Source organism: Silurus aristotelis (assembly GCF_946808225.1).
Source record: "Silurus aristotelis genome assembly, chromosome: 23".
NCBI lineage: Eukaryota > Metazoa > Chordata > Actinopteri > Siluriformes > Siluridae > Silurus > Silurus aristotelis.
In genome coordinates, this window is record NC_139596.1 from 5,170,624 (window position 1) to 5,195,055 (window position 24,432).

Below are 24,432 nucleotides of genomic sequence, written 5' to 3' on the forward strand. Positions count from 1 at the left end.
CAATCTACATTGCATCGCAGTATCTGAGCAAACTTTTGTTCCTTTATGATCCACTACACCTACTTCGATTAAAAGGTGCAGGCTATTTGTTGGCCCTCATGCGTTCACTCAGGTTGACAATGGTGTGCAAGGCCGGCTCTTATCCCAGAGATCCCACATGTCTGTGTTACTTTCTGGCTTTTCTTTTAGTTGTGATGCTATATCTAATATTAATGGAGTCCCTACTTATACCCTGATCATGTTTTACAGTGTTTTTACGTTTTATGTATAAAATAAGAAAACTTATAAGAATACCCCTCCCCACTGAAGCAAACAAAGACTTTGCTGACAACCTCAACACCTTTTCTGCAAGATTGAGAACAATATCTTCACACCTTCCATCCACCCCAGCCCACTGACTGCCCCTTCACACCTCTAGGAACCCCTCTAACAACTCCTTAAATATGTGAATTGGCTCTTCCAGAGAGAAAAGACCAGGAAAGCACAGCCCATGGTGTCTCCCTCACCTGACTCAAAGCATGTGCTGACCAACTGGCTCCTATCTTCACCCATATCTTTAACAGATCACTGTAGATGTGTGAAGTCCCCCCTGCTTTAAACTCCTCACCATCATCCTAGTCTCCAAAAAGCTCTTCACTACAGGCCTGTTGCTCTAACATCTGTTGTCATGGAGACCTTTGAGCAGCTGCTATTGGCCCACCTAAAGAAAGTAACAGAACAGCTGCTGAGTCCCCTACATTTTGCCTACTAAGCAAACAGATCAGTGGCAAGTGTAGTCAACATGGGGCTGCACTATATGCTGCAACACCTTGACTGCTTAGGGACATATGCCCGGATTCTGTTTGCAACTTTAATTCGGCTAACTGTATAGCCAGTGTGAAGAAGCTCCTCCTTATTCTCTCTGTGTTCGCTTTCAGGGAGCGGAAGCATTTCCCTGACCGCAACAGAGAAAAGAGTCCATTACTGGGATGGCTGAGGTCCTTTATAATCTTCCTGGCTCTGGTCCTGCACCGCATGCTGTAGATGTCCTGCAGGTTAGGGAGCTCGGTGTGGATGGTACGGTCAGCTGGTGTGATGATGTGTTCACATCCCACAGGACCTGTCTTGGTCCTGTCACACCAACACCCTGGTGAAGAAGGCCCGGCAGCGTCTGTACCATCTGAGATGCTAAAGGGACTTTAAACTTCCCTCTCAGATGCTAAAGACTTTCTACACCTGCACCATTGAGAGCATTTTGACGGGTAGCATCACTTCCTGGTTTGAGAACAGCACCATGTAGGACAGGCGAGCCCTCCAGAGGGTGGTGCAATCAGCTGAACGTACCATCCACACCGAGCTTCCTAACCTGCAGGACATCTACAGCACGCGGTGCAGGACCAGAGCCAGGAAGATTATAAAGAACCTCAGCCATCCCAATAATGGACTCTTTTCTCTGTTGCGGTCAGGGAAATGCTTCCGCTCCCTGAAAGCGAACACAGAGAGAATAAGGAGGAGCTTCTTCACACTGGCTATACCGTTAGCTGTAGCCTCGAAGCCGCGTAATAGGTGTTTAGCTCGTCTGCCAGAGAAGCGTCCGCATTCACCATTCTAGAAGATGGTGTTCTATAGACTGTGATTGTTTTTAGTCCCTGCCACATCCTTCACCGCTCTGTGAACACTGTAAGACTCAGCCTTGTACTCATCCATGTCCCCGGTGGCGAGCCCCGTGTTGTAGGCAGTGGAGCGGGATCTCAGAGCGTTGCGGATGGTTTTATCCACCCACGGCTTCTGGTTGGGAAACGTTCTAATAGTGTTTTTTTGCACTGTATCATCTGCTAGTTTCCAGATGAATCCCACAACCGCTTCCGTAAACATGTTGACGTCATCAGATCTGCGCCTGAACATGTCCCAGCCTGCATCATCCATAGAGTCCTGCAGAGCGGCCACCGATTGCAACCTCCCTCTGAACTGGAGCTTCCTGTTTCAGCCTTTGTTTGTAAACAGGCATGAGGAAGATGGCGGCATGGTCCGAATTCCCAAACGGTGGACGTGATTGTGCCTATCTTTCCTGAGCTGTTCTTTAGTGTTGTGTAACAGTGGTCCAGTGTCCTTTCGTCCCTAGTGGGGCAGGTGATGTGCTGATGAAAGTTTGGTAGTGCGCGCTTGAGGTTGGCACTGTTAAAATCTCCAACCACAACGAGCGCAGCGTCCTGATGCTGTGTTTGATGAAGAGTTATTGTCTCGTGTAAGTCCCATACTGCAGTGTCCATGTCCGCTTGAGGTGGGATATAAACGGCACTGACTATGACCGAGCTGAATTCCCGAGGTAGATAAAAGGCCGACATTTGATGGTCAGTAGTTCTAGTCCCGAATGTCCCTCTGGAACTTGACCCTTGCCCTGAAGTCGTCGAGCTTGTTCTCCAGTGACTGGACGTTGGCTAACAGGATACTAGGTAAGGGAGCGTGGTGGGCGCGTGCCTTCAGCCTGTTCCTGACGCTGGCTCGTTTCCCTCGCGGACGCCAGTACGGGTCGCGTCCTTTGTTCTCCCTCAGGATCTCGCTCGGCCAGCATGGGTCCGAGTTTAAAAACAGCGAAAGGTGAGTGCATTGTACACCAATAGATATAAGTGTCTCTGTCATATCTAATGATGTCCATCTTGTGTAGATGGAACTGTAACTAATTAAATAAAAGTATAAAATAAACAAAAAAAGAAAAAACGTAGCCGGAGCAGGCAACCGACCTCACCGGCACCATCTTGGAAAACAAAAGGAATGTAGTATACAAGAATTAGGAAACAGGTAGGAAAAATTACTACTGACCCTTCACACCCTGAACACAACTTCTTTCAACTCCACCCTTCTGGCAGGTACTACAGAACTTTGTTCACCCGAACTCCAAGGCACAGGAACAGTCTCTTTCCTCAGGCAATCACCTTCATTAACGACTGACCTTTATCATATGCACTGCTTCAAATCTATTAGTACTGCATTGTAAGAACAGTCACTAATCACTTCATCCCCATATATTACGCACACTATTGCTGCAGTATATTGTACAAAAGTCCTAAAGTAACCACTTTATCTTATGTGACACACAATACTGCTGTTTGCACTAGCATTCACACTCACTCTGACAAATCTCTCTCACTTACTTTCTCTACCTTTTTTTGTTTGTTTTTTTTGAGTGAAAGAGAGACAATGGCTCTGGTGTATTTCTTAACAATTAATTATCATAATTATTTATTATAAAAAACTGCCTACCTTAATTCTTTGTGTGCTTATTAAGTATTTAGTGCATTAAAACATTGTAACATTACATTGCCTGCTATCTAAACATATGTTGGTATTAATGACACATTAGAAACACAATTGATTTGTCAAGACATGGATCCTTGGGCTGGCAACTTTGGTATCTTTGCCAGGGCAAGGTGGCAGGGCTGGGACAAGCTTGCTGGCTTTAGGGGATAGAACCCAGTTGTCCTGCCTGGGGTGGTAAGTGGCTGCATTATAGTCCTTAGTCATGAGCAAGACTTAAAAGCCTGTGCCAATGACCTCATGCATCAGCAGTGCTGGACTGTCAGCCTCAGGCAGACGTTTGTTATGGGAGGCCAATATGTCGGTTTTTGAGCCAGGGAAAATGCATTTTGACCGCAGCTTGGGGATTGGCATGGGAGGCTGCCTCTCCTGCCTTTAAAGGAAGCTTTACAGGGAAAGAGCTCTTTATTTCCAGCATTCCTCTCCTTATGAACAGCTAACTGGGGTCTGCCATCATTTTTTACAAAATATTTTGTAAGTAACCTTGGCTTTCAGAATAAACTTCTTTGTGGTTATATAGGGATATATGGAATAAAACTGAGGAAAAAGTCTTCTTTAAAAGATTTGTGTGGTCATCCTGCATTTATGCCATGAAAGGAGATGTAAGACAGATATACAGTTAATTATTTACTGAGATAAAGCAGATACATCCAAAACATTAGATAGGTTGCAGATAAAGGAATAGGCTAAAGTCAACAACCACATCACTAGGCAAATTCTCGAGAAGCAGCACAAGATCAAAACCATATATCTGAATTTTGGCATTTTTCATTTTAAATAGGTTTAATAGATATTATTTTTATTTAAAAAAATATTACAATTATTTGCTATCTATATTTTGCCAACTTTCATTTTGAAAGGTTAATATGTTGTTTATTATGTATAGTATGTTAAAATTGTATAATCAGTATATTGTTCATCTCATGTGGGTGAATCAGTCTTATCAAGGTCCAATTGCTGCAATACAATTAGTTTCAGAAAAGTCTTTGATAGGGTGGAATGGGTTTTTCCCCCAGTTTTATAAAGTGGGTTAAAATCCTAAAATAAACCCCCAAATATAAATTTCTGAATATTAAATTAATTGGTGCAAATCAAATGCTATGCCCATAACAGGAAGGTTTATCTTCCTTTTTTTTTTATTGCAGAAACAGACAAAATTAGACAACTGGGTAAAAAAAAAAACTTAATTTAACTTTGTGGGGAACGTTTAATATAAAATAGATTGTGGTTGTGCCTAAGACGTTATATATCACTGATGGTTATTGTAACCACACCACATCAGATATTTAAACAATATAATGTTATAGTTACTGCCTTTTTATGAACTAAAAGACACAAGATAAGAGTAAATAAATTGTTCATCAAGAGATGAAGGTGGATTTGCATTACCAAACATAAAATTATCTATCAAATATTGAATTATTGTTTTCATGAAGGGATTAAAAGGTCATCACAAAAGGTGTCAGATTTCTCACATGACAACAGTACTATTTAAAATATTATCCATATTTAAATCATATTTTTATATGGTAAGTCAACGTAAAAACTGACTGTGGTTATCGACTCTGGAGTAAATAAGGTAATCAAAATACAATTATCTCGTTGCTTGGTGGGAGCGGCAGGTTTAAGGTGACCTGAGTAAAAAAAAAAAACAAGCCACACGGTCTACCTCTCCTTGCTAACAGGAGAGATATGATGTCAGCTGCACAGGAGAATGCTGTGTCCAGAAGCCACCACAGGATGCCAGCACAGACACAGCTAGTGAGGAAAAGGGTGCCTAAGAATTATACAGATGGTGAAACAATGACAGAGAAAGAAGACATTCACGTAAAACACCTACCTGCATGTCTTCCCTCACCACATCCATAAACCTCCCTCTGGCCTTCCTCTTTTCCTCCTTCTTGGCCGATATACCTGATATAACAATACCCTCCTCTACACATGTCCAAACCATCCCAATCACCTTGTCTCCAATACGCTTTCTTCTCTCACTGTTTCCAGCTCAGATTTTCTTTAAACTATACATTGTTTTTTGGTCTCTGTATATCCTGCTTAATTACAGGGTCAATACAGTTGTTGAGGTCATTGTCTCTGCAATATCAGCACTGCTACTATTTAAACAGAGGTTTTTCAGGGATACCACCACTGCTTTTCATTTAGGAGGCAGAGTTGATGTTTTCTCTGGTTTAACTAGCACTAGCATACAAGAAGTGAGGAGGGGTAAAGTAAGAGTGCATTTAAAGAACAACCTGTAATTTTAGCACACATACCCAGTTGGTTGACTTTCACCCTTTTACTTCTACAACAGATACAAATAACTCTATAAAAGGTTACAAGAGCTGCTGTGTGTGTGAAGTACAGGGGTGTGAAGCAACTATCTACACATGTTGAAGGTCAGATACTTATGAGAAATTTTTGTTAACAGTCTAAAGAGACAGTCTGTACAGCACAGAATGAGGAATTTAGCACTTCAAGATCAGACCAAGAGTGGTTACACACAGAACAAAGAATATAATGTTTTCATCTGAATGGCTCCAGTTTTTTTTTTTTTTTGTTTGTTTTTTTTTTTAACATCAACGTATTTATGATTGGTGCCAACACAAGTTTAAAAAATACAAACGGTGGATTTTTTAGGAATCTGCTGCAGTTACAGTATTTGTAGCCTGCTGTGCATTGAAAGTTTGATATTGTTACACATAAATTGCTGCATTTGTTAAAAATTAACCAGATATATAAATTGGTGTATTGAAAGAAGATTGCTGTAAGTGAAGAGGGAGGTATTTAGTCTTACTGGTAGGCAGATTGCAGGCTGAATTGTGTATATATTGTAAGACATATAATTGTAGACATTTGCTTCATGTCATTGTCTTGTTTTATGGTGAAGATGCACACTTTCATTACGATCCCTTACTAGTAGCGTCTCTGAACCGATGGTGTAAAACTGTTAAAACGTAAGGGATATTTAAATAAAGCCCTAAATATAAGCTTTGAATTATCATTGTGATTGGGAGTGAAAAAATTTAAGAAAAATATTTAAATACGTTTCTAGTCAAAAATCCCTGACTGATCAGGCAGGTTCAGGCAGGTTTCAGCTGCCAGCATGCCTCCCTGCAGGGGTGTAGACTGTGCAGTGGGAACCCTGTTTTGGAAATGCTGAGCCAAAATAGAATCGTCCCTTTTGGTAGTGAGTAGGTTGTGGACGCTAAAAAAGATTGTGTACTTCAGTATTACTTAGTAAATAACATATTAGAAGAGCGTAAACATCACTTGATGTCGATGTACTACTGTAATTTATGAAGCAACATTTACAGTAAATTAAATTTCTGTATTGTTTAATAACAACCCCCCTCCCCTACTTGATTAATCGTTAAATAGTAATTGACACATTCTAAAAAATATTAAGACTAATTTTATTGTTAGGATAAAGCATCCCTGGGTAACTGGGGTGGGCGTGAAAGAGACAGGGGTGGGACAGAGGTGTGTAAGACAGGGAGTGCTGTGATTGGTTCAAGTGAACTAGAAAGTCCTGTCATTTAAAGTAAAGAAGACTTTAAAAAGGTAGACTTTCAGAGGGCAGAAACAAATTCATTAGGACTCTACAATCGCTGTGCAGGTGAGATAGATTCTATTTTACTGCTGATTCATTTTTTTTCAGAAATCAAACTAATCTGTTAGAAATAAATTCATTTCGGAAAGTCATCCAGTAACTATTAAATATGCATTTGCATCTCTTGTTTCATCATTTCAGTTTCAGAAAATTTATATATATATATATATATATATATATATATATATATATATATATATATATATATATATAAAGAAATTATATTAAAAAAATTATATAAAAAAATAATAAATTATTCGAATCGAACAGTATCTGCTGTTATATAGTATTCTGCCTCCTACATCGGTTTTACATAAACTTACATGAACAGGTCATTCCTGAAGCTCACTATGAAGACCCCACATCCGCTTCACATCGTCACCCCCCTCAGGGAGAGTCGGACACTCTCAAATATAGCAGGTACAGCTGTATGTCTGAAGTTGGACTCATGCCAGCCTACAGGCTCGTTTAAAATCCGAGGTATCGGACATTTGTGTAAGATGGTAAGTCGATAGTGTGCTGGCATTCAGTCTTTTACATAATCTACATAAATCATAATCTAATTTTACATTTTGACCGAAACCTTTACAGGGTGTAGGAGTAACACTGTTCATTCGTTCTCTCTCTCTCTCTCTCTCTCTCTCTCTCTCTCTCTCTCTCTCTCTCTCTCTCTCTCTCTCTCTATATATATATATATATATATATATATATATATATATATATATATATATATATATATATATATGTGTGTTTGTGTGTGTGTGTGTGTGTGTGTGTGTGTGTGTGTGTGTGTGTGTGTGTGTGTGTGTGTGTGTGTGTGTGTATTTATTACATAGAAAACATTAAATTTGACAACAGGTGTTATTATAATGTGGCGTCTATTTAGCAACTAATATCTTTCTCCTTTTTGCTAGTGGGCAGAAACTGGCTGTTCTCGGTTTGTATGTTGCTCTGGTGAGTAAACCATTAAATATTCTTTAAAGTAATCATGCAAGCAGTCTGTCACTTACACAAAACACAATAAAGCCAAATCAAGGACCAGTTTCTTGTCCGCCGAAAATGTCTAAAGTGGGTTATTTGGTTCTTCGAGTTGTATTATAATAGCTGGATTGAGTCACGTTGTACCGGCGCGCTCCAGTTTCGTCTGGAACATGGAAAGAGAGAGAAAGAGAGAGAAAGAGAGAGAGAGAGACAGAGAGAGAGAGAGAGAGAGAGAGAGAGAGAGAGAGAGAGAGAGAGAGAGAGAGCGAGCTCTGTGCTCCTCTTTTCTTTCCTTCTTTTATTCCGCAATTTTTTAGCGAGGACTGTGTACAAGCCCAGGATTTATTACACTTTCCCAGAGGGTGGAAGAGGCAGAACAAAAGGGGAAAAAAGGGAAACGACTTTAGAGTAAAAAATAACCAGAGATCAAATAGGTTTTAAAAATAAAATAGTATTATTAATTAAGTATTTCTAACATGAAATCTCGATGCAAAATACCAACATATGGGTACATGTCACTAATAAAAAAAAGTATTATTATTATTATTATTATTATTAGTAGTAGTAGTAGTAGTAGTAGTAGTAGTATTATAATCAAAAGCAAATGTGTAGAAAGTTTGTTAACAGTGTGCATTATTTTTGTTTAATCGCATATCTCGGACAGGTTTAAATTGTATTAATGCATTAATTTATTATATTGTATAATTGCACTCATTATTGGCTGCCCACTATTTTTATTAGCTAATTTTATTGGTCCATCATGATATTTTTACACATTGTTCTATATAGAGTACATTGAATTTGCCTATAATGTTTTGGAAATTGTGAGCCATTTAATACGGTTGTTTGTGGGGTCTTGTTAAGGTTACTGTATTTCATACTACCAAAGCTATATTGTTTAGATAATACTTTTTTCTGTCATACTGAAATTTTCTGGATACCAGGAGGCAATGCTGGCATGGCTGCTGCTTATTCTGCGAGGAAGTTGGGTGTACCTGCCACTATAGTGGTGCCCAGTGTTACCCCGTCAGGCACTGTTCAGAGACTTCAGGATGAAGGTGCTGATGTTGTCATCCATGGCAAAGTGAGTGACAGTAACATTAGTGTTCACAGGACACAGCAACAATTAATAGAAACATTCAATTCACAAACTAGGCCCTGCTTCAGTCACTGCATTGCTTTTCTTTCTCCACAGTCTTTGAATGAAAGCATTGAATATGGTCAACAGCTTGTGTCTAACAACCCTGAATGGGTTTTCATCTCTCCCTATGATGACCCCCTTATTTGGTGAGCAGATTTGGTACATTTTAAAATGCAATATATTATACAGTACAATAACTATGTATCATTTCCATACAGAAAATACTCAAATGTTGTAGAAGACAAAATATATAATACAAAAGACTGCTAATAAATAAGCAAAGCACATTAAAAGTGTGGTGTACAAAAATAAAAGTTAATATTCAGATGCTCTTTCACTGGCAATGCATGTTGCTACAGGATGGCTTTTTGACATTTGTGTCATTATTATCCTTCTACATTGTATGAAGCACATGCACAGTTTAATAAAAGCCTAAAAATGTATATTAGCTTACAAAACAATGACCTATTCAAAGTGGATATATGGATTTGTGTTTGCAGGGAAGGTCACACCACTCTGGTAAAGGAACTGGAGTCCCAGCTGGATAAGAAGCCAGGAGCAGTCATTTTGTCTGTGGGAGGTGGTGGCCTCTTGAATGGGGTTGTAGAAGGCCTCCGGCGTGCTGGATGGGAAGATGTCCCAATCATTGCTATGGAAACAGTGGGTGCTCATAGCCTTAATGCAGCAATGAAAGTGGGAGAGCTGGTTACGCTGCCCTGCATCACTAGGTAAGGGCATATGACATCGTAATGAGTCAATTTAGATGCAGTAGTCTGACAAATAATAGTACTTATTTGCATATTTGGGATCTGCTTTTGTCCTCAGTGTTGCGACTACGCTGGGGCTTACACGAGTATCATCTCAAACAATGAAGCTTGTGGGGGAGCACACTGTTTACTCAGAGCTGGTCACGGATCAGGAAGCTGTATGGGCAGCTGAGCGTTTCATTGGTTAGTAGCAATGCACAAAAATCTAAATAAAATTGCAGGGTCCTAATTTGTTACATAAAATACATGAACAGCTCATTTTCAGATTTAAAGTATTTTTATAATAAGATATTTTTTAAATGATCATGCTGATTTTCAGAAGCACATATTAAACATCACACTGAATTAACCCTTTTTTTTAATATATATTTGTAGATGATGAAAAGATTCTAGTTGAACCTGCTTGTGGTGCTGCACTTGCAGCCATCTACTGCAATATTATTAAGCGTTTGCAGAAGGAGAATAAATTGTCTGAGGAGTTGGGACCAGTGGTGGTGGTTGTTTGTGGTGGCAACAACATCAGCATAGAGCAACTGCAGAAACTGAAGAAACAATTGGGAATGACCAGTTAAGCAAGAACATATATTCAAATAACTAAGTACACTGAAATTGTTTTGGGATCTTGAAGAATATAATATTTATTTGTGCTTAATTGCTACTTCTACATATGAAACTACTTGCAAAAAGATGAAACCCTCTTAAAAATGATAAGATTTGGCTGGATGGCTTCAGCCAGTATTTTTATTTTTTTGCCAACCATTATGCCTTTAGAGTAAAATCTCATTATTTGGAAATTACCAGATTTGTGCCAAGTTACTTGGATGACTTTTCAAACTGGGATATTGTAGAGCATTTACCATTTAATTATTCTACCACGTGTTTTTGTTACGACTCATTATCATGATCACCTTTGCTCATTATCCTGCTGAAAAGTTTCTCTTTACCATTGTTTTTAGCAAACTGAAACAGGTTGTCTAGCAATATCTCCCTGCATTTTTACACTATTTAGCCTTCAATTTTACTGTATCAAGATGTTTATTCTCTACTGAAAGGCATTCCCAAAACATAACACTACCACCCCATACCCCCTACTTTGCTGGTGTTTCCATAATTTTCTTTTAGATTTATAGTCTGAAAAAGATGCTTGAATTAAAGGGGACTTTTATTGACTTTGTAAATGATTCACATGTAAAAGCCAGTTGTCTTTTGTCAAAGATACAGTTTTTCATCAGCGTAAACTTGGAGCTTCCACAGCACAGAAGTTTCTTTAACAAACAAAATTCTGTTTTTAATTGGCTGACATATATAGGATTTTGATTTGCAGAAAAATACTAGACAGAACAATAATATAAGGGGGTTGTATACTTTGTATACAAAAAATTTGTATAGACCTCTTATTGAATTTTGCACACACACAGTTGGGTCTAAACCATTCCAAAATATCTTGCTGACTGAAACAATACTTTCTAATTTAGGAATGTAACTTAGTCAAAATTCTTAAGAATAGACTGAAGGTGGGGTTTTTTGAAAATATTTAAATTAATGTCTAAGAAAGTCTGAGAAAGAATGTCTAAGAAAGATACTTAAGAAGTATAAATGTATTATTAATGTTTTTCATGTCTTATTAGATGTACAATGTTTCTATTGTAGATTTACTTTGTCTGATGTAACATTTATCTTTAATTACAATTCCAATTTCATAAGTTGTGGTGCTGTGTAAAATGTAAATAATATGTAAATAAAAACTGAATGCAAAGATTGGAGAATCTCATAAAACCATATTTTATTCATTATAGAACATACAAATCACCGATTTTAAATCAGATCAATTGTTTAAACTAAAATAATTTACCAGTTTATGAAAAGAAATTTATTTTGAATTTGGAAAAATTAGAGTTACAAAAAAAAAAACCCATCTGAAAGAACATTTTACAACTAATTAGGTTATTTGGGAACAGGTCAGTAACAGGATTGGGAATAAATAAAAGTCTTAGAGAGCCAGAATAAAGAAAGGCAGAGGTACACTATTCTGTAAGAAAACTGTCTACAAATTGTAGAACAATTTCAGGTTAGTGTCAGATTAATTACTGTACTTAAGTAAATTTTTCTGGTTTACTTCACTTTGTTTTTTTACTTCTGTACTTTATTACATGTTCAAAACAGGCTCTTACTCATCAACATGTTTCCTGTCTTTGCGCTGCTTTTTCAACCTGCCACTGGTGTATCATTCACACCGCAGGTGTAGACTAGTTTACGAAGAAAACAATGAGTGCGGCAGAAGGCAACATGAAGTTTGGGGTTAACGTGGATGAGACAGAGGGAGTCAGTGATGTAAACATGACCGAGAACAGAGACATTCCTGCTCACCTGATCATCTTCTTTTCTCTGCTTGTGTTTTGTTTGCTGGTTGTTCAACCTGGATACATTTATTAGGTAACAAAATAAAAAATAAAAAAATTTTTGTATAATATATTAATTGGATGTGAGGTCCAGTTGCCAGTGTGACACTAAAACCGGTAGTAGTAATTGCACCTTTTTACTTGTGTCAGAGCCCAAACTTTACTTTAATTCGAGTAAAAAAGTGTAGTCACTACTTCAACTTTTACCAGAGACTTTTAAACCATGAGTATCTGCACTTCTACTTCAGTGAAGGATGTGTGTACTTTTGTCACCTCTGCTAAATCGTGGCATGCTTTTTTGTAACTAATAAATTGTGTGTGTTTATTTTCCCTCTCTGAGGTTTTGGCAGGACTAACTATTAGTTTCTGTCTTGTTTTGTTTGGTGAAGACAAATGTTTGAGATAAAAAATGTCCATTAAAACATTACATTAAAATCTCAGCATTTACTTCCTGATATACACCTAGATGTATTAAACGACTTAACCAACAACACCTTTTGTGGCAGACCACCCAGTTTTTGGGTTGGCAAAACTATAGGAGCAGATTAAAGTAAATAAAACTTCATATTTGGTTATATTTTGCAAGCTGGCAAACCAGAGACATCAACAAAATGTTACATTCTTTGGTGCTGCTTTTTTCAAGCGTGTACCAGCTTCTTTCAGTTTTTTTTGTCTAGGGTCACATTAAGCCAAACCACAAGACCTGCCTTTTTATAGGACATCTCGCCATCAGTTTGTCAGAATCACTCAGATCTATACACTTGCCTATTTTTCTTTTACTTTAAACATCAACAAGAATTGATTGCTCATGAATCGACTGCCCATTATATTTCACTCACTAAACAGAGACTCACCGAGAATTAGCTTTACTGATGTCACCTGTTAGCTGTATTAATGTTATGGTTAGATATGAACTTTAAATATTATTTAGAAATGTTACATTTATCCTCTGAATGTGTGCATTTCTGAAGAACTACTGTGATATACCCATTGTTAAAAGAGTAATACAAATAAAACTGAATTTAAGTGACATCTGCATACAAACAATGTACATCAATGCATTTTTATTCATATTCTGTGACAGAAATTATGAAATCAATATTACTTAACTGGAATTCACACATCTGCATTATATTCCATTATATTCCAGATGCGTAGATGTAAGAAGGAAAAGTTAATGCAACCATAAATAATTGTAATAAATATCAAGTTAATGTACAGCACAGATCTTTTGTTTTCCCGCTTTCTGTGGCTGCCCTTTAACAAACATTAATGTTGTTCTTCTGAAATGTAGGACAATCATGGGGAGGATATCCTCAATAGCAGCAATCACACCAAAATGTAATGCATAAACAGAGTCTAAACTCTATTTTGAACATTTTGGGGGGAGGTCTTCGGCATTCTCTAAGAGGCATCAATGTTACATGGTTCCATTAAAGACGCACAATAAAACACTGCAAACACAAGCCTTGGAAGGAACAGCAGACTCCATCTTATAATTTAATTTTAAATTAATAATATGTTCCTAACTACTTCTAGCTTTCAAACGATTCAAAAGACAAAGAACTTTTCTTTGTTCAACTAATGTTTTTTTCTTTTTTCCATATAATTTTAGCAGAACAAATAAAATAAAAGTAATTTTCATAAAAATAACAAATAAAGCTAATAATAATTATAATAAAAATAAAAAGACTGAATTCTTGTGCAAATCCAGCATAGAAACACAAAATTGTTAGGACAAGCCAAAGCTCAGTAACATTGTATAATAAATGGTACCATGCAGAGCTCTTCATATCAGAATGGGGGCTGAGAAGTATAACTTCATTAAGCAGCAAAGGGGTAAGATACTATGTGAGATCCTATGATCACCCCTCAGAAACAAAAAGAAATAGCAAAAATGAATAATAAAATGGCCACCAATATAGAATACATGCAATAGTTCACAAAAACTGCACATTTGTTAGGTTGATTTTAACATTCCATTGTTAACCACCCAATTTCTATTATATTAAATTTACTTTTTAATTCACCATTAGCCCCAATATGCATATATAACTTCTGAAATGATCTCCAGTAGCAGCATTTGTTCTTACTTTGTAGAATACCTGGGTAAGTTTTAGTTTTAAGGGAGAGCTGTTAAAAGTACAAATGCTAAAAGCCATTTTTATTTAGGGTTCCTTAATTATCCAATAAAGTGGGACATTTCCAGCCATTTGCTCTGCTCTTCTGAATAAATAAAAAAATGCCAGCCCCCATTCATTTATCCAAATTCTCCTCCCCACCACCACTTAAAGCATCTTACTGCTCATTTGTTGTTAAAGATAGCAGTTATATGGGCACATAATAAATGAAAACAAAATGACATTTATAAATGCAATAAAAGAGCATTTAAAATCAATGGCAGCAATAAAGTGCAGGGAAGTAAATAAGAGGAAATCATGAGGAAAAAAGATTCTCCATTTTAAATAACAATGCATTACTTCCATCAGATACAACATACAGGTTCCTCAAAGGACCATACAAAATTGTAATTCAACTCAATGCAATTCAAAAACCAAAAAACAGTTTATTTTAAAGGCAAGATGGGCTGAAGTTTCAACAATTAAGCTCAAATAAATGGGAGCACTGAAGGAGTCCACATTTCCAGCAAAATCAGTCTTTCTGAAAATTGCTGTGTGGGCGTGAAAGTGAATGTATGGTATTTTTGTGCGTATTTGTGATTTGGAATCCTTTAGCCACTCAGAGGGTCCTCACGATAGTGTATAGCATAACGTAACTTTTCCAGCATCACATCAAGAGAAGAATACTGGGGTAGCTTCACCATAAACATGCAGGTCTCTACTCGAATGTAGCGATAGTCAGGTGAACCTAAAAGACCAAAAAAATACCAAACAAGAAATTGTCAATCCAAAACTACATAAAGAAAAACATTAAAAAAAAAAAGATTTCATATACTACTTATTTCAGTAACTGAGCAGGAAACGTATGAGAAACGGATAGCTTGAGTCTCAGCCGTCATTTATTTATATGCAAAGTTTTGGGTATAAACAATGTATACACACATAGATTGTGATTCAAGCACATTCCAATTAGGATAACATAAAGGATAAGGATAAGGATAAGATAAAAAATATAATATTTAAATAGAAACATGGAACGTCATATTTCATACATACCCACAGCACCATCCGGTGGAGCAATTTTCATAGGATAAGGAGGCACATGAGCAGTGTCTGGCCCACCATCTTTGCAGGGGCAAGTAAAAGGTATCCGCTCCTGATTACAGGCAAACTTGATGAACTTACAAAGCTCTTCCTGGGTAAACATCTCCAGTGCTGTCCAGAAGAACTCAATGTGCTGGTCGGTCTCCATCAGCCCCACCTGGTACATTGTATGAGCCTGAAAAAGTGTTTAAGTTGTGATTAAAAAGTAGTTTAGAAATAATTTTTGTCTGGGCACTTGCAGATATAAGTGTTATATAAATATCAGCTGTTTCAGAGTAAATGGGTATACAATTTTCATTTACATGTAACAGAGAAATGCATGAAGGTTAAACTAAGCATCGAATACTAGAATTAAGAAGTATATTACCTTAAGGAATTCCAGATTGATGTATGGGAGCCCACAGGTACGCAGTTCCATCTCTAAAGGGCTGAGCAGGTTGAGAAGTTGAAGAGGGATAATAGAGGCCAATCCTGCACGAACTGCACTCATACGCTCCACATTTTGCAGTTCGCGCAGACGTAAGGTGCGTACTGCTTGAGCATACAGGTCTTTGTTTTCCCAACTAAATATACAAAAGTTTAAATAGGCTGATTTAAAAAAGCGTCTTGACTTGACTTTAAGACGATCTGATAAAGCTAACAGAGAACAGTCAAGTAAAAAAATCTGTCAGCTTAGCAAAAGCTGAAGGTCAATAAGCAGCTGCACAATCCACCGAGCCTAAAACTATACAATTCTCTTTAAGCTTATACCTAATATCCTACCTGACAGCAAGGTTAAGCCCACCCTGGCACAGTTCCACTTCCTCGCCTGTCATGGTGACATAGGTGAATGTACAGCATGATCGGCTGGGTGAGTCAGGGCTTTCACCTGAATGGCTCTGTGATGAGATTTCTGTGCATAGTGCTTCCAAATCAGCTTTATCAGTCACCTAATAAAAATAAAGTAAAAACAGTACAACAATGCACAATCAGATGAGTGTTAAAGTACTGTGACAGATTTATTTAAATTTTTAAAAGGAAAAAAAAGGCACATGCCAATATAGGTACAAATAAGATGAATAAAATTTTTAAAAATTCATCTTTTGGCTTCTTCCGTTAGGGGTCACCACAGCGGATCATCCTTCCCTATACCCACCTGTCCTCTACATCTGCATCTTTTACCCCAACTACCTGCATGTCTTCTCTCACCACATCCATAAACCACCTCCTTGGTCTTCTTCTTTTCCTCCTTCCTGGTGGCAAACCGTAGATGCATGGGTTGTGGGGGCCGAACAATAGGATTCTTGGGAAGGCAAGTTTCAAAAGCTTCCCTATCCTTCATGCGTGAGTTGCACTGCTGAAGTGTATTTGTCATCCATGCCCCTGGGCTTTCGGCTCCACTGGGGCATCGGGAAACTCCGCCTTCTTCCCCTCTGATAAGCCTTTCAGGCCCAACCACAGGGCTCTCTGACCCATCATGGCCAGACCTATGCTGCTGGACCGCTCCCCTTGATGAGCACAGGTTGAGAGCTGCAATGATATAGATCTCTTCCCACAATAGTGAGTCAGGTGACCCAGCATCAGCATCTTCCTACATATCCTCCTCTAAAAGACAAGCAACCTTCCTCCTACACATCTTTGTCTGGTCAGGGTCTGATTCAAAAAGGGGAATAAGTTTAGGAGAAACCTCGTCATGAACTCTCCCCAGCTGCACCGGGCCCGAGGCCTTGTCCATCTCAGCGAGTGGCGCAGAAAGACTTTGGACTTCTTTATTTGCGGCCACGATTTGCACTCGGTGCTCCAAAACGCTAACTGAGAGCAGTGCGGGCAGCACTTGTGATTAGCGAGCAGTGAGTGAGAGCCTTTAGAGGAAATCATAGACCCGCATAAACACTGACAAGAGGGATCTTTTCCCTTTGCCATCCTACTGGATGGTCTCGCAGTTGCCATAACAGAAATGCGAAGACCGGGAGATTAACAAGATCAACACAGCGTGCCTCTCGATATCGGGTCTTATAGCAATTATTCTTCTTTACCCCACTTAACGTGAGGGAATAATTGAGAGAAGGGAGCATTAACTGCTCGAGAAAAATAAGAACAGCAGATGAAGCAGCCACTCTCCGATTAAATCTTTTGACCGTGAATAGATAAGCAGCCACTCCTATCAGGATCTGCTGAGGATAGCTTCCAAAAGGATCTTCAAGGAGAAGGCAAAGAGAATGAGGTAGGGACAGTCAGCAGCAGTGCATATAGGGAGGCATGACTCCCCATCACTGTCATGATTGGTCTGTCAAACGACAGATGTGGTATAAAATTTGTGCTTCCAGGATTGGTCATGCCCGAGGAGATTCCCATAGTAAGATGAATGTTTCTGTCTCTGTTATGCTGTGGGCTCCAACTGTGTGCGTTTAGGGGAAGGGTGACTAAATTTTAAATTATGGTTATTCTGTCTGATCAACATTATCCTATGATGCACCATGTCTTTCTGTATTGAGTTGGAAAAATGGGCCATTAGTCCTATGTTTCGGTAACCCAGCCATTAGGGGGGCACAAGCCAGTGCACTCTTAGTGCCGGTCCCAAGCCCGGGTAAATGGGGAGGGTTGCGTTAGGAAGGGCATCCAGCGTAAAACATGTGCCAAATCAAATATGCGGATCACAACTGAGAATTTCATACCGGATTGGTCGAGGCCCGGGTTAACAACGACCGCCACAGGTATCGTTACCCGACAGGGTACCGGTGGAAATTGGGCTACTGTTGGCCGGAGGAGGAGAAGGAGAGGAGGAAGACGTCTACAGAGAGGGCAGGAAAAGGAGAAGTGTAGGAGAGTAGAGGTTCGGGTTGGTACTTTAAATGTTGGTACTATGACGGGTAAAGGGAGAGAGATAGCTGATATGATGGAGAGGAGAAAGGTAGATGTGTTGTGTGTTCAGGAGACCAAGTGGAAAGGGAGTAAGGCCAGGAACATTGGAGGTGGGTTTAAACTGTTTTATCATGGTGTGGATGGGAAGAGAAATGGTGTAGGGGGTGATTCTGAAGGAAGAGTACAGTAAGAGTGTAGTGAAGGTGAAGAGAGTTTCTGATAGGGTGATGATCGTGGAGGTGGAAGTTGAAGGGATGATAATAAATGTCATCAGTGCCTATGCTTCACAAGTGGGCTGTGAGATGGAGGAGAAGGAAAGGTTCTGGAGTGAATTAGATGAAGTGGTAGATGGTGTACCTAGGAAAGAACGATTGGTGATTGGGGCAGACTTTAATGGGCATGTTTGTGAAGGGAACAGAGGTGATGAGGAGGTGATGGGTAGGTATGGTTTTAAGGAGAGGAATGTGGAAGGGCAGATGGTGGTAGATTTTGCTAAAAATATGGAAATGGCAGTGGTGAACACATATTTTAAGAAGAAGGAGGATCATAGGGTGACATATAAGAGTGGAGGAAGGTGCACACAGGTGGATTATGTTCTGTGTAGGAGATGCAACCTGAAGGAGATTGGAGACTGTAAGGTGTTGGCGGGGGACAGTGTAGCTAGACAGCATCGGATGGTGGTCTGTAGGATGGTTTTGGAGGCGAAGAAGAAGAGGAGGAAAGTAAGGATTGAAAGAAGAATAAGATGGTGGAAACTGAAGGAGGAAGAGTGTAGTGTGAGGTTCAGGGAAGAGGTCAGACAGGGGCTTGGTGGTGGTGAGGAGGTGCCGGATGATTGGGCAACTACTGCAGGAGTGATGAGAGAGGCAGCTAGAAAAGTACTTGGTGTGACATCTGGAAATAGAAAGCAAGACACGGAGACGTGGTGGTGGAATGAGGAAGTGCAGGAGAGCATTAGGGGAAAGAGGTTGGCAAAACAGAAGTGGGATCGACAGAGTGATGAGAAAAGTAGGCAGGAGTACAAGGAGATGCGGCAGCAGGTAAAAAGGGATGTGGCGAAAGCCAAGGAAAAGGCATATGAGGAACTGTATGAGAGGTTGGACACTAAGGAAGGAGAAAAGGATTTATACCGATTGGCCAAGCAGAGGGACCGAGCTGGGAAGGATGTACTGCAAGTTAGAGCAATAAAGGATGGAGAGGGAAATGTGTTGACTAGTGAGGAGAGTGTGTTGAGAAGATGGAGGGAGTATTTTGAGCAGCTGATGAATGAGGAAAATCAGAGAGAGAGAAGGTTGGAGGATGTGGAGTTGGTGAAGCAGGATGTAGATAGGATTAGTAAGGAGGAAGTGAGAGCAGCGATTAAGAGGATGAAGAATGGAAAGTCGGTTGGACCAGATGACATACCGGTAGAAGCTTGTAAGGATTAGAGACAGTGGCATTGAGTAAAAGACAGGAGGTGGAGCTGGAGGTAGCGGAGCTGAAGATGTTAAGGTTTTCGTTGGGAGTGATGAGGATGGACAAGATTAGAAATGAGTTTATTAGAGGGACAGCACATGTAGGATGTTTTGGTGACAAGGTGAGGGAGGCGAGATTGAGATGGTTTGGACATGTGCAGAGAAGGGACATGAATTATATTGGTAGATAAATGCTGAAGATGGAGCCACCAGGTAGGAGGAAAAGAGGAAGGCCAAGGAGGAGGTTCATGGATGTGGTGAGGGAAGACATGCAGGTAGTTGGTGTGAAAGAGGCAGATGTAGAGGACAGGGTGGTATGGAGACGGATGATCCGCTGTGGCGACCCCTAATGGGAGCAGCCGAAAGAAGAAGTCCTCTGTTTCTGTTATTCTGTAATTTCTAAATGTTTCTGTTAAGCCCATTTTAATAAAGCTGAAAGTCTCTTTAATCACATCTTGAGTGCTTTTTTCAAAGTAGATTTTGTTGATGTAAATATGAAAATGGTGTCTCTGTTCAAACACTTATGTATCTTACTGTAGGCACTTACACTATCAAATTTCTTGGCATAATTGTAGGTGAGAAGGTCAGCCTCTTGTAGATCTGTTTCTGGGTCTAGTGCATCTCCAACTAGACCTTTCCAAAAGGAACCCTGCAAATCCAGAGGTAAAGGCACATCTGCACGGATGGCAATTCCCAGCAGCTGACCAAAGAAGTGCAGCAGCTGTTCTTCAGCATAAGTAATGGGGCACGATGTCAGGATGTACTTCCCCTAGGCAAATACAAAAGTTAATGCATTTAGTATTATTCTGAAAAGAGTAGAGGTGTTGCTATAATTTAGCATTTGACATAAGCATGAAGTCATCAAAACCAGTGATGGCTAAAATGTGACCTGATTTCAGCTGATTAAAAAACACACAGCACAATGTACACATAACAAAGTGATTCATGCACTTTTTATGACAAAACAAAAAACAACCTTGGTGCGGCGCAGTGTTTAAAAAAAAATCTGACCACCTCACATAAAATCTGTTCACTTGAAAAATTACCTTAGTAAGACAATGAAGGATGCTTAAAAGGTGAATTTTGAAAGTATTTTGAAAGCCATGGGAAGTTTACTATACTTAATATACTGTTAACAATTTTTTAATTAATTTACTAAGAATGCTTAAGCCTAAACAAAGTACATTGGTAATGCTAGGATTTCAGGGAAAAGTTTTTTAGTTTTATGGTATTCTCAATCATTGACCTAAAAAACTATATTGGGAGTGGATATGCATTTAATTCATAAGTGATGTGTGCGAACTGCTTTGTTTATGATGAAAAATAAATTCTTAATGTAAATGTTACAAAAATTCTTTTTAAACTATTTGTTAACAACATACTGATTTTAACCTCTACTACTGATTTGGGGAGCAGTTACAAAAATTTCAAATACTCCAATAAGAATATGAATTGGGCTATAACTGAAAAATGAATAATAAAAACTTTTTTAACTGCAAGAGGATGAACTTCAGTAATCAGAATTCACAGCCTGTTTTGACTTTTAAAAGGTTCTTACATTTGCTCAAGTTATAAAATATACCTGACTTTTTATTGTCCTCATGCAGAAAGTATAGGGCAGGATGTTGAGGACTACATACCTTGCTGCGATTACTAGCAGAACTAGGACATGGCAGAAGCAAAGATAGGATATTGCTTTGTAACTCCTTGCAGACTTGCCACAAGAAGTGGCGAAATGAACCACCTATGAAAAAGGACAAGCTTTTAATATAAATATTGATTTTATTTAGGTGAATGATGAATGCATGAGTACTGTACTGTGTTTGAATTCTGACTAGTGCCATGAACTTCTTCTCCAGTAAAGCGGATATTGAAGGCATAGGTGGGATCTCCTCCACTAGCTAATTTCACACACAGCTGGGATGAGGGAACGTTAGACAGCTGCCGAGCTGCCTGGCAGAAGTATGTATTCTCTGAGGAGTGGATCTCACCTAGACACAAACATGGATATTATATTACAATAAAAAATGTAAACATTGTGTATTAATGTCCTCTGCAGTGCATCCGAAAAGTATACACAGCACTTCACTTTTTCCGCATACTGATATGGTACAGCCTTAAAAAATTTTAATCTAAATTCTACAAACAATACCCTATAATGTCAATATTAAAGAAGTTTGTTTGCAAAATGTAATATGTAAATATTATTATTAAAAAAAATAAATAAATCAATCTCACATGTACATAAGTATTCACATCCTTTGCTCAATACTTTGTTGAAGCACCTTTGGCACCAATTACAGCCTCAAGTCTTTTTGCGTTTGATGCTACAAGCTCGACACACCTATTTTAGGGCAGTTTCTCCCATTCTTCTTTGCAAAACCTCTCAAGCGCCATCAGGTTTTCTCTATCTGGAACAAGTTTTCATCAGGGATGTCTCTACGTTGCTGCATTCATTATTCCCTCAATCCTGACCAGTCTCCAGTTCCTGACACTGAAAAACATTTTCACAGCATTATGCTGCCACCACCATGCTTCACTGTAGGGATGGTACTACCCAGGTCATGAGTAGTGCCTGGTTTGCTTCAGGCATGACAAGAGAATTTTCTCATCAGACAAGAGAATTTTGTTTCTCATGGGCTGAGAGTCCTTCAGATGTATTCTGGCAAACTCCAGGTGGGCCGTCATGTGTCTTTTAGTGAGTTGTGGCTTCCGTCTGGCCACTCTAACATACAGCCCTGACTTGTGGAGTGCTGCAGAGATAGTTATTCCTCTGGAAGGTTCTCCTCTCTCCACAGAGAAATGCTGGAGCTCTTTCATAGTGACCATCAGGTCCTTGGTCACCTCCTGACTAAGGCCCTTATCCCCGATCGCTCAGTTTGGCTGAGTGGCCCGCTCTAGGAAGAGTCCGGGTAGTTCCAAACTTCTTCTATTTACAGATAACGGAGGCCACTGTGCTCATTGGGACCCTAAATGCGGCAGATATTTTTCTGTCCCCTTCCCCAGATCTGTGCCTCGATACAATCCTGTCTAGGAGGTCTACAGGCACTACCTTGGACTTCATGGCTTGGTTTGTCGTCTGACATCCACTGTTAACTGTGGGACCTTCTGTAGACAGGTGTGTGCCTTTCCAAATAATTTCCAATCAACTGAATTTACCACAGGTCGACTCCAAACAGGTTGTAGACACATCTCTAAGATGATCAGTGCAAACAGGATGTGAATACTTATGTGCATGTGATTTTTATTTATTTATTTATTTTATTTGTAGAAAAATCGCAAAGTTTTTAAACAAACTTATTTCACGTTGTCATTATGGGGTATTGTTTGTAGAATTTTTAAGAAAATAATGAATTTAATCAATTTTGAAATAATAACAACATAATGTGGTGTGCTGTGAATACGTTATGGATGCAAAGCCCTGCAGCCTGCCCCTGGTGACTGTCTATGTGAATGAGCCAATTATCCCTAAAATTCAGATAAACAACAATGATTTTATCAGTGGCATTTACACATAATCGTTTCCATCAATAAATTCTGCAGGAATACACATTAGCAGTCAATCTTGACAGTTTTACACACTGGTCTAGTTTGTGTTCTGATATTGGAGTATCCATTCCCTTTACATTATGGCATGGTAGCTGAAATTATGTAAAGGCCAACAATTCTCATAGTTTTTGGTGAAGTTATTTAACCTCAATAATGGCATATTTACACACTTGACAGGATACTAAATATTCTATGAACATATTCTCTATTCTTCTTTTTTGAAGAACAGTTCACTTGAGATTTTACAACATAAGAGTCTAAGATCCTTTTTGGCTCATAATAACAACAATCTGAGAAGGAGTGGCAGATACAGTAGAAGAATTTACAGACAACCGAAAAACATGCCCCACTGTTTTAAAAGTTCTGTTTTTTTTGTTTTTTTTTGCATTGTAAAAACACAAACAGTACATATATATATATATATATATATATATATATATATATATATATATATATATATATATATATATATATATATATATACATATATACACATATTATATGTATGTATGTATATATATATATATATATATATATATATATATATATATATATATATATATATATATATGAACAGTGTTTACAGAAAGCTTTTACATTTATGGTATTTGGCATACACCCTGATCCAAAATTACTTTATAAGAAAAATGAGAGGAATATCTAATTTTTACAGCTGAACTGATGAGGGATGAAGGCCTTGCTCAAGGGCCCAGCAGTGGCAGCTTGCTGAAGCTAGAATTTAACATGGATTGGAATGAACACCAATGGCTAAACAAAAGCATGTTTTTAGATTGGTCCAGATTATGTGGACATAGCCACAGCAAGGGGTAATCAGCCCTAAATAATGGCATTGAGGAATTAGAGCAAAAAATATACAACTACAAAGGTGCGCAAGCTCACCTCCAACACCATGATGTGAACATTCTGTCTGGGCAGTTCACATCCCAAAGTTTAACTAGCTGTGCTTTGATTGCATCCTGCACAATTTAAGTTTGCATAAAAAAAAAATTAAAAATGAAAATAAAAGTAAATTTTTTGCATACCTCCAACTATCTCTAGAGGATCCAGCGTGATTTCAGGGGCAGCATGGTCAACGGTGCGCTGCACTGTTGCATTCAGCACCTTGTTCATAATGGCTACTTTAGTGTCATAAAATATAAGTCCTGAAAGAGACA

The 24,432-nt window shown here is 38.7% G+C and overlaps 2 protein-coding genes across 8 annotated transcripts in view; one reads left to right on the top strand and one right to left on the bottom strand.

Annotated features, from left to right (window-relative positions):
- The first annotated feature begins 3,324 nt into the window (after positions 1 to 3,324).
- LOC310718278 (L-serine dehydratase/L-threonine deaminase-like) lies at positions 3,325 to 11,550 on the top strand. 2 transcript variants are annotated; one of them, XM_083527041.1, is made up of 8 exons: positions 3,325 to 3,768; positions 7,233 to 7,404; positions 7,816 to 7,855; positions 8,827 to 8,966; positions 9,078 to 9,169; positions 9,524 to 9,751; positions 9,849 to 9,973; positions 10,166 to 11,550. In XM_083527041.1, the coding sequence occupies exons 2-8, from the start codon at positions 7,252 to 7,254 to the stop codon at positions 10,360 to 10,362; spliced, it is 975 nt and encodes a 324-aa protein (XP_083383167.1). In that variant the 5' UTR covers positions 3,325 to 3,768; positions 7,233 to 7,251; the 3' UTR covers positions 10,363 to 11,550. The 2 variants fall into 2 exon arrangements, with proteins under 2 accessions (XP_083383167.1, XP_083383166.1); XM_083527040.1 differs by lacking the exon at positions 3,325 to 3,768 and adding an exon at positions 6,772 to 6,907.
- A 1,688-nt stretch (positions 11,551 to 13,238) lies between these two features.
- The window catches only part of hectd4 (HECT domain E3 ubiquitin protein ligase 4), a 93,200-nt gene continuing 82,006 nt past the window's right edge, over positions 13,239 to 24,432 (bottom strand). For 5 of the 6 annotated variants that reach the window (XM_083526758.1, XM_083526755.1, XM_083526757.1 and 2 more), the window contains exons 69-76: positions 24,301 to 24,420; positions 21,544 to 21,699; positions 21,349 to 21,452; positions 20,256 to 20,477; positions 16,176 to 16,342; positions 15,781 to 15,976; positions 15,366 to 15,588; positions 13,239 to 15,057 (exon numbers count right to left, since the gene is read on the bottom strand). In XM_083526758.1, coding sequence (XP_083382884.1) covers positions 14,921 to 15,057; positions 15,366 to 15,588; positions 15,781 to 15,976; positions 16,176 to 16,342; positions 20,256 to 20,477; positions 21,349 to 21,452; positions 21,544 to 21,699; positions 24,301 to 24,420 — 1,325 coding nt within the window. In that variant the 3' untranslated portion in view covers positions 13,239 to 14,920. Of the gene's footprint in view, positions 15,058 to 15,365; positions 15,589 to 15,780; positions 15,977 to 16,175; positions 16,343 to 20,255; positions 20,478 to 21,348; positions 21,453 to 21,526; positions 21,700 to 24,300; positions 24,421 to 24,432 lie in introns of all 6 variants that reach the window. The other variant, XR_014531060.1, reaches the window with a different exon arrangement.

Bases quoted from the DNA above. Each gene is read 5' to 3' on its own strand.
- LOC310718278 (XM_083527041.1), top strand. From the start codon at position 7,252: ATGAAGACCCCACATCCGCTTCACATCGTCACCCCCCTCAGGGAGAGT. The intron at 8,967-9,077 runs GTGAGTGACAGT...CTTTCTCCACAG, and splicing joins ATGTTGTCATCCATGGCAAA to TCTTTGAATGAAAGCATTGA. The intron at 9,752-9,848 runs GTAAGGGCATAT...TTTTGTCCTCAG, and splicing joins ACGCTGCCCTGCATCACTAG to TGTTGCGACTACGCTGGGGC.